Source organism: Brassica napus, chromosome C4 (assembly GCF_020379485.1).
Source record: "Brassica napus cultivar Da-Ae chromosome C4, Da-Ae, whole genome shotgun sequence".
Taxonomy (NCBI): Eukaryota; Viridiplantae; Streptophyta; class Magnoliopsida; order Brassicales; family Brassicaceae; genus Brassica; species Brassica napus.
The window spans coordinates 58,072,621-58,083,410 of NC_063447.1; the positions used below are offsets into that span (position 1 = coordinate 58,072,621).

Consider the following 10,790-nt stretch of genomic DNA (forward strand, 5'->3'; position numbering starts at 1 on the left):
TAATTGGGAATTAATATATAAAATATGATTTTGGAATATCCAGAACTTTGAATTCTATACAATTGTTAACTAATAGAAAGAATCTAATACATTAGAGAAGAATAAAAAGACGAGAGTGAAAGCTGAGAGAGGTTAAACGAAGAATCAATACGATTTTGCTATAAGTAATACAAAATGAAGCTTGTAAATTTATTGGATCAACATCTAAACACACAGGGACCAGATGTGAAGTATCTGTTCTATCCTTGTTGGCTTCTCGTCTGGTGCACATCTCCCGTGAAACTTACGTCCTGCAAAATAACATTAAATCTTATTATATAAAAAACGTTTAATTCTATACGATTCCTTGCAAAAGTATCAAATATAATTTCCATTTTCTTGACTTTTGTAGTCAATTTAAAGATATGTCTTTATTATCGGGGCAACACCTCATGCAGGATGGGTCCAATCCAAATATTTTCTTTGTCAAAGAGTAGATATATCATATATGGTGACGGTACTAAAAACAATAATGGATGCGATAACAAGACATATATGTCTATATGTTCATCAACTTACACACGAAAAATCGACACGTCAATCATGCTTGCTCATGTATAAATATTCGGTTTAGAAGAAAAATTTGGCGGAATTGTCAACTTTTACTTTTCAATTGTCAAAATAATTATTTTCAAGACAATATGATAGAAATGAAAAACGTGCATGCCTAACGATAACAAACACTAATAACTATTACACTAATAGTAGCAATAATAGTCGTGATAATTATAACAATAGTGGACGGCCCCTTTGTAGGCTAAGTTTCTTTGCTTCGGCTTATTAACTTTTTGTAGGATAAGTTTAGAACGACCACTCGGCGTGATATGTTAACAGTAAAGTAGAAACTGTGTATACAGTTTGTTCTTTTCTTACTTTGAGTATAAAAAATCATAAATTAATCTATTAATTTGATAAAAGTAGGCCACATAAATTAAAGGACGAGAGATAAAGAGTACCGTCATGGTAATTATAAATGAAAATTGTCAAACCAACTCGAATAACTTTTATCTCAATATATGAAAACGCGTGGACAAGAAACATAAAACGTCCGTTTGAGTGATTTGGACATTCACTTTTGATCTATAACTACTCTACTCAGACTTTTAACAAAACGAAAATGAATTGAGTTATTTGTTTATTGTAGAATAATAATTGAAACGTACCATGTAGTACGGAGGAGGATAGTGTTCAGGGTAGATAGGAAACTGGTCGTGATTGGTTGAATATGTGGTAAAACCGTCAGGTGTGGATGGCTCGGACCAGTCTGAATCTATCTGGCACTCCATGTTCACTCCGAAAAGTCTCAGTGTCTTGGAGTTACCTCTCTGGTTCTCCACCGCTTGAGCCCCTGCCATCCAGTTAATTAGCATCTCAATTAATGTAGAGAAAGATATTTAGGGTTTTTTTTTTTAAAAAAAAGCTTTAGGAATCTATAATGGATAACTACATAGACTTTATGACATGTAATTCCCAAAAGGAACAAGACTTTTATCAGAATTTTTTTTCCAATTTGGTACTCAGATGACAAGCTTTACCACAATGACACGTCATGTTTATTTATACTATCATACTTATTAGTTATATGCCAATTACATTTGTAGCTTAGATGGTTATCACACATGTATATATATTTTTCCAAATAAATGTATACTGACTATTGTAACGATGGGTGTTGGACTTTGTGTCTTAGACAGAGTTTCGGTGAATGGTTATATTTGGAACATGTAGCGAGCGAGTGCATGCCGGTTTTGGGCCAAGATACCGTTCGAATGTATAAGTATTAAGAATATAACTCATATATTTGAAAAATGAAAATGAATAAAGAGTAGGTGCAAGGATACGCAACAAATGTCACGCAGCGTTGATAATACGAATCCGATTCTGTTTCTATGGGCTTCCATCATTTCTTTATTTTTACTTCGCTTATAAATTTCTAGTTACTTTACGGGGCGCGTAACCTCACGCGCCCATCACAAACTCATCAAGCTAAAAAAGAGTAGTTCAAATGTTCACGTAACTTCGTATATTACATGAAAAATATTTTCACAATTAATTTTAATTTGAATAAATAAAATATTATATAATTCGTTAAATATTATTAATTCCGTTATATACCAATAGGTGCATCGAAAATGCATTTATACGTTGACAAAAAGGACTTTCTTAAATCTTACTAATATCTTAGTGGGTTAACTATTTAACTATATGGTTCACTAAGATTTTTTGTATGATAAAATATCCTAGTATTTTCATTCTGGGGCTAGACTGGATTTCGGTCCAAAGGTCTACGTTATTAAAGGGAAAAAAAATTCATATCTATAGAACTAATGAAAAAGGGTACCTGCATGAGGATAATATTGGAGCGAGGCATTGGATTGAAGATGGCGATAAGAGTCGGAGGAGGAGGAAGAGTCGCCGCGTCTTCTCCAGCCAATGAAGAACCTTCCACCGTCAACACGGTGGCGATGAAAGAGAACAACGTCGCCGGCGTCAAGTTGCTTCTCTTTAACATATCTGCTCCATCCTTTGGTCAAGACGTAACTCTGGCTACTATTCCAATAAGAGTATCTGAATCTCCATGGCTTACCTTCCTCGTCCTCGAAGCAGAGGAGTAATCCCTTCTCCACGGCGTCTACGGCGGCGGCGGCGAGAGGGAAGTATCTCTCGGCGTGCTGTTTAGGGATGACGAGGCGGTTTAGTTTTCCGACGTCACTTGGGGTTAAGGGTTTCTCGAAAAGAGCTTCTTTCTCCTCCACGACTTCATTTTGGTGGTGGTGTTGCTGCTGTTGTTGCCACATGAGAGAATGGTAGTGGAACTCGCTTGAATATTGGTTTATTGACATTTGAATGAGAGAGAAAGAGATGGAGATAGCAATGAGAGAGAGAGATAGACGGCATATATTTGCTTGAGATACCAATGCTGAGGTTACATATATCTGCTTCTATTTATATGTGTCTATATATATGTCTTTTGAACAAATATGTGTATGAGTATGTTTGGAAGAATTTTTTTTACATATAATTCTATTATAAATCATATATATATGTAAATGTGTAAGATATGCGTGTGTGTTTCTGGTGTAATATATGCAATGATATACTCCATATGGTGTATATTACTGGACCTATTTATGACATCCATTGAAAATTATTTTAGTATTCCTGATATAAATGTAAAAAGTTCACCGTAATATAAACATACAAACTATACGAAAAGGGGACCTATAAATCTAATATATAGGGATTGTTATTTCCTTGTAGTCTAGGGTGTATAGATTCACATTTTGGTTCTTATAATATATGTAGGTACATATCTATATTTACTTGCGAGATTTTCTTTGTCGGGATGAGGCACATGTTAACGCATTATCCTCCATTTTCTAGCTTACTACTAACTTATCAAGCACGTGCATTCCATTCACCACCCAACAAATCATCCAATTACTTCATTCTTAAATATGTTAGATTTTGACATACCGACATTGGTATTACGGGTAAGCATAACTACATACAGTTTTTTTTTTGAACTGAGCATAACTACATATAGTTTTTTTTTTTGATTATACACAGTTTTCCCAACGGCTTCCGAGGCCCAAGGGACTAATCTGTGTCGCTGCGGCCCGAATATGAAATCCGCAGTGGCCGGGAATCGAACCCAGGTGGCCGTACTCACAGCTGTGAGCCCTTTACCACCAGAGCTAGACGCCCCGGTTATAACTACATATAGTTTTCTTCTATTTTTGGTTTTACATAAATTTATTAAATACTATTTATTTGATTTTCGTTAATAATTTGAATTTGTGACCCTACGAATTTCATAGAGCAGGAAGAAATGTATAAATCCACAAATAGTAAGGTAGAAAATCATGAAAAAAGAAAAGCAGATACCGAGGAACTCTTTCATTTCTTGGTTAGCTTTACTTTGGCGTCTACCTACGAGAGATCGCATTAGGAGATGGGGAATGACTGTGCCGGAAGGTTGTGTCCTATGTTCTACTGCTGCAGAGACCCATCATCATTTATTCTTTGAATGCAGCTTCTCCTCCTCTGTGTGGAGCTATTATGCTGAAAGAGTCTGGCCTAACCCGCCTCAAGACCTTCACTCAGCAGCGGCATGGATCTCTTTGTCGCGATCCTCCTCACCGCAAAAACAGTGTATCATCAAGCTCTTGTTCCAATCAATAATTTATCATATTTGGAAAGAAAAGAACATGAGGATTTTCCAGTCACAGGTTACTCATACCCCTACAGTTCGTGCTGCAGTGGATCGTCAAATTCGGGACCGGTTGCTGTCCATTAAGCCATCTCCATGCTTCCAGCCTCCTCTCCTGCAAGTCTACTTCGCCTTCACAAGGCCGCCTTCTCCTTTGCTTCCTCTCTTTTCTATTTCCTTGTTTCTTGTTTGGGGTTGTTTTGTTTGTTTGTCTCGTTCTAATAAGTTGATAAGCAACATGTAAACTCTTGAAAATGGTATGAAATTTAACATGATTATCAAAAAAAAAAAAAAAAAAAAAAGGCAGATACATGCATGGACCAAAAGCCTTGAAAAGATCTCTTGTCTCTTAACCAAAAAGATTTCTATGTACAGCCTTTCCTTATTTAGTTTTTCCATCACGTGCATGACACATCTCATTAATGTCTACGTATAATTCACAAGATTTCGAAATTGTTTCTCTGGCTATTTATTTTACGTGAAATGATAAAATATAAAATATGTTCAGGATAATAATTACTTTATATAAAAAGAACAGATAGCTTTGTGTTTCCGAAGAGAAGAGTCGTGGGAGGGATAGAGATAAGATCTGTCTTCAACTGTCTGCTCCTTCTCTCTTCAGTCGTGTTTCAATCCTCTCCTCACAGTCTCCCCTTCACAAACAAACATAAAATAAATAAGAATATATTTCTTTTTTTTTTGTCAATCAAAAATAAGAATATATATCATAAATGTATAATGTTACGTAAACCCAAAACAAACTATTTAATTTGTAGGCTCTGAAAAAACTTCTCTGATTTGTTACTTGCCTTTTGTTTTATGTATTTCCGACTAGTCTGTCCTCTTTGTTTCCCTTTTCGGACATATTTATCACAATCTGTTATTTGTGGCTCTTCTCATGAAATTTATCGTTATTATTAATGCTAAATTCGTACATTTTTAAAATCGAATTTCTAAAATCTTAAACGTTATTTTAATATAGATCTAGTTCCACATTATTTTAATTATAGATCGAACGTTTTCGTTAATTTGATCACACATTTGGGATTATAGGTTAGATATACTCAACATTAGAGGCTTGAATAAGAAATAAATATCCTCAGCTTATTTCTGTAACCTTAATTACCAGCATTAGCAGTGATATTTTGAAAACAGAAAACTACAACAATCGAGTGAGTTTTACAATAAATGTATGTTTTTTCTGGAAAGTTATGGTCATTTAGCATGATATGGGTAGCTCAATCGTCGATTTCTAGCTGTCCACCAATTTTTTTTGTTATCATGGGAATTCCAAATGCTCTGTAGGACAAAGACAAATCTACCCAAATTAAAGCATGGTTAGATAGCAAAAACAAATTGAATCTAGATAACGGAAATTGCAGCCAGAAATCTACCCAAAAAAATATTACTTCCATTTCATAAAAGTATCACTTCACACCATTAAAAAATTAATTGAAATATATTTATGTTCTTATTGATATATTTATTTGATCAATATTATTTAAAATAAATAAAATTATTAATAAGATCAATGTAATTTATAATTAATATAAACTAACAATAACTATAATTACAAAAAAAAATTTAAAATGAAAATTTTATTTAACAAGAAAAAATGTTAAAAATGATATTTTTCAAAAGACAGAGAGGATACTATTATATTTTTATTTTCAACACTGGTGACGGGTTGAAATTCAACATCATGTACTACCACTTATGTTGGTGATATTAAGCCAGTTACAAAAAAAAAACATAGGTTGGTGAAAAAGAAAATGCAAACCACAACGTAGATAAATTGTTGGATCAAGTGTAATGATTAATGTGTAACAAAATACGTCATATATATATATATTGTCAGACAATTTTAAATCTAAAAAGGAAAAGTTAATTCAAAAATTTATGTCCACCAAAAGGTATTTCTGTACTTTTTTTGTAAAAAAGGCTTTCATTAAAATTTAAAACAAAGTACAGAATCACATAGTTTGAGAAAGTGTGATACATGAATTAGACATAAAAAGAGCTATAAAAATTTGAAAACTTAGTACAACTCTTAGCTTAACCAAACTAAAAAGGATATTAATGCGCTTGATAGGAACCTCGACCTCTACGGCCTCGTTTTCCTTTTCCACGAACTGTCATCCATCCCATATCTTGGTACTTTTGTGTCGGTTTGATCAACCGACCCCCTCTTTGTCATGCTTCCAACTTCATCCATTTGTTCAGTAATATGAAAATCACTTTCCATGTTACTAACATCTTGGATTGACTCGGTTGAAAGAGGAGTCATTTTTAAAGGATCACTTGCTGAGAGTATTATATCCTCATCCATGATAATTTCTGATGGAGCATCGTCCATAACTTGTAAAGAAGTGTGAGCAGATGATGTACCTGCTAGTGTAGAAGATAGAGTAAACTTTGCATTCGGAAGTGAATTACCGTGAGTAGCAGGGCTATCCTTGTGAGAATTAGCTACCTGAGGAGACGTAAACTCTGTAGTTGCTGGTGAAGAACTAATGTCCGTTGAGGATGCTACTGGCTTCCCGAATTCAAAGGGAACATGTTGATTCTGCTGGACATCAGAATCAGTATTATCCAAAAGAGAGTCTATATCAACTACTGGGATATTCAAATCCTTGTGTTCAGATCTTTTTTCATCTGTTGGTGGAATCTTGTCTTCCTTTAGTAGACACCTCTTTGCTTTGTGACCTAAACTTCCACATCTTCCACAAGTTGATGGAATCCAAGAGTAGATCACATCAACTAAGAATATGTTACCAAGCTTATCGTCCAATGCAATCTGTTTGGGAAAACTTTTGCCGAGCTCTATTTCAACCAAGATCTTAGCCTCTCCAATGTTTAAGGGATCCAGCCTTGGCTTATGTGTAAGCATGGGATCACCTAGACCTGAAGCAATGTGCGAGATTCCAAGTCTAGAGTAGCAGCTGGTTGGAATATTTTGTAGGGTTACCCAAGCTGGCACCGTGGAGATTTCAGGGATTTTTAAAGAACCTTCTGGATTCCAAGGAGCCACAAACATTAAACAGTCATCTACATGCCAGACGCAACGTTGAATGATCCACTGTCTTGTCTCTTTGTGTGGAACATGGAAAAGGTAAGAGGATTCTCCTAGTTTTCGACTACCAATTTTGCAGCTTCTACCCCAGAGACGGTTTACAACAGCATGTGTAAGACCACCCGAAGGAGCAGAACAGCGATGAAATTGCCCAATCACATATTCTCCTACATTTTCAGGGCCAAGCTGAAGTACCTTAGTTGGAATGATGATCTCAGGAGTGCCATCAAGTCTGAAAGTTGGTCTGGAAGCACGATACAAGTTCCTCATAGCCAGGTTCATCCTTGCAGCCCATGGAAAGCGGAGTGAACCATCTTCCTTTAGTTCTGGAGGCGGCAACTGTGTAACTGGGAGGTTCGGTGAAGAAGGTACTTTCAGCGAAGATTTCTTTTTCTTAAAGTTGGTACTTTCATCCAGTGAAGGCCAAAATTTCTCAATCTGGCTCTGCACCAAGTGTGGATCATAGTTGCAAGGCGTTGATGGCTCAGGTGGTGTACAAGGAGAAGGGAACTTTAGAACAAGTGGCGTTGACCATGCTCCCATTGAAGGTACGAATAGTGATGGTTCTTCTTCCATAGTATCTTCTGTTTGGTGAGGAATATCTAGTTGTGTTTGAGGAGCCTCAAGAGGAACAACATCAAAGATCTCGTCGTTACAGTGAAAGGGCGGAGGAGCTGTGGTCGACAAAGGAGCAACAGAGTTGTGGTCAGCAATTCCGACAGAGTCGTGGTTGTTGTTATTGCTTTGCGACGGAGGAGTTGTGGTCGACGAAGGAGCAGTGGAGCCATGGTTGTTGTTGCAGGGCAGCGAATCTTTCTTTCGGAAAGGTGGAATCTCTGGCAAATCCATGGAAATTTAAACAGAGACAGATTGGATGAGTGAAGCACAAAGATTGAGGATTGGATTTGATCCACCGTAGCAGAGGAGAAGGCAGAGCAAGAGAGCCAACGGCGGAGCCGCCGTGAAAAAAGCAACGAAGTTTTCTTCTAGGGTTGTCTCGATAAATGGGCCTGAGAGCGTTTTTTTTTTTTTTTTTTTTTTTAAGGTATTTCTGTACTTGAAATAATAAATCGGTCAAGTGATAATGGGGTACCTCATCCTCTATCACCGCGAAACTTCATCAACTTCCAAGTAGATTCATCTATCAGGTAAACTATTTTTCTTCACTTCGACATTAGTGTGTCTCCACTACTACACTTTACCTTACATGTAATCGGTTTATAAGAGTTAGATACCTCTTGAAAAATAAAACCAAGAGGAACATTTTCCCCTCAAAATTTGTTGTGGTCGCTTTATCATCTATTCTTATAATTTCTGTGCCTTCAAATTTGACTACATATTTAAAATCTAGTTAATTAACGTTTTCCTGAAGTTTTGGTTTTATGTTAGATGATTTTTAAAAGCATTTTATTTTTCCAATTGAACATAGCAATTATTGACAAATTTTAATTTTCAGATTCAAAGTTACCGAGGCAATATACAAATCTGTATGGTTTTTAGACAAAAAGCCAAATTATCAATTACAAACCAATAAATTACAACAAAATAGACAGTATTGAATTTGTGTTCGAAAATCATATTGATGATAAATCATGCATCATAGCAATATAGCATGCCAATGTTACGCTGCAGAGACTGCAGTTATTTCTTAGCGAATGTGATCATATAAAAATTGAGTAGATAAATAGTAGTATAAGAAAATAAAATAAGACAATAATTTGAACAGCAGAGAAAGAACATGAATCCGTAGCGAAGAATCAAAAAGAATCTTCAATAAATATGGATAGATAAATTGGAGAGACAAACAAATTCCAAGAAATTGTAAAAGTTGAGGACAGATTTTTGGATCCAGAAAAAAGAAGATATGAGATTAGTGGCAAGGGAAGTGAGTGAAACTAAATGCAGCTGAGAATTATGGGAAGAGACTTCCACTGCTGATAGCCTAATAAGCTTTGACAATGCACGAAGGTCATATATGCTCTAGGTTTATGGGATTTTGCTTTGATGTACCATTTTGATTCCATTTTTCGCAATTGTTATATTCCTGTTTTATCATCCTCATAACTTCTTTTATTTAAACCCCTTTCACAAAAAGAAACTTATTTTATTTACTTATTATTTTTTCTGTTTCAACAAAAAAAATATTCACTACAAGAAAACGTAGCAGTAACAACGGCGGTTTAAGACGAAATTATTTCCTCGTAATTTTACATGGGCTTTACAACGCAATTACGACGAGACATTATTTCGTCGTAAACTCCATGGTAATTTACGACGAAAGGATTTCGTTGTAAAGTCAATGTAAGTTTACGACGAAAGTACGTGGAATGCGAAATAGTTGTAAACGTTACATCGACATTACAATGAATCATGTTACCGTTATATAAAGGTGAAAACGTGTATTCAGTGTGCTTTAACTTACCTAAATTCGTTGTAAAGTCGTTGTAAATGTTCCATGTAAAATCCATGTAAAACTTTTCTTGTAAAATCATTGTTATATTTCTCTATATATATATGTCATTTCCCACAACTCTCTTCTTCACAACACACAACTCTCTTCCTCTCGAACCTGATGGCGTTTAGACTCTGTTCCTCATTCAGCCACCAATTACTATTTCGAAGATGACGATAAGGAACATGAGTCATTCGTCTGTCTGCCAATTCAGTGGAGCGACAAGGAGAAGTGGACGGAAGTGCAGTTGGTTTATACTTGAAAGGAACCTCCGACCATCGTCAAAGGTTCCTCTCAAGTACAAACCAGCTGCACTTCCGTCCACTTTCTCCTTGTCATTCCACTGAATTGGCAGACAGACGAACGACACAGGTTCCTTATCGTCGTCTTAGAAATAGTAACTGGTGGCTTAACAACGCAATTACGACGAAACCAACGAAACCAAATTTCGTCGTAAACGCCATGTAATATTACGACGCAAGTACGTCGAAAAGTAAACTTTACATCGACATTACAACGAATCATGTTACCGTTATATTTAGGTGAAAACGTGTATTCAATGTGCTTTAACTTACCTAATTTCGTCGTAAATTCGTTGTAAATAATATGTTAAAACCATGTAAAATCCATGTAAAATATTCCTTGTAAAATCGTTGTTATTTTTCAACTACCCAACTCGAAAATTTCTCTATATATATGTCATTTCCCACAACTCTCTTCCTCACAACACACAAACGGGAGAAAAAAAATCCGAAAAAAAATCAGAAAAAAAAAGATTTGAAAAAAAAATCTAAGAAAAAATGGCCGGTGGCGGTAGTATTTACGAGTTACGGAGTTGGATGTATTTGCACAAAGATTCCGACGGGAGGGTGACAAACGCATTTCTGAGCGGGCTAGAGACATTCATGCACCAGGCGGGCTGTACACCGATCACACAGGAAAGCGGTAAGATGTTCTGCCCCTGTCGGAAATGCAAGAATTCAAAATTTGCACGTAGTGAAACTGTATGGAAG

At 35.8% G+C, this 10,790-nt stretch overlaps 1 protein-coding gene across 1 annotated transcript; it reads right to left on the reverse strand.

Moving 5' to 3' along the window:
- Positions 1 to 3,052, reverse strand: LOC106394741 (B3 domain-containing protein At2g36080). The gene is made up of 3 exons (XM_013835299.3): positions 2,381 to 3,052; positions 1,203 to 1,387; positions 1 to 290 (listed from the first exon to the last, which is right to left on the reverse strand). The coding sequence occupies exons 1-3, from the start codon at positions 2,880 to 2,882 to the stop codon at positions 240 to 242; spliced, it is 738 nt and encodes a 245-aa protein (XP_013690753.1). The 5' UTR covers positions 2,883 to 3,052; the 3' UTR covers positions 1 to 239.
- Positions 3,053 to 10,790: the final 7,738 nt, after the last annotated feature.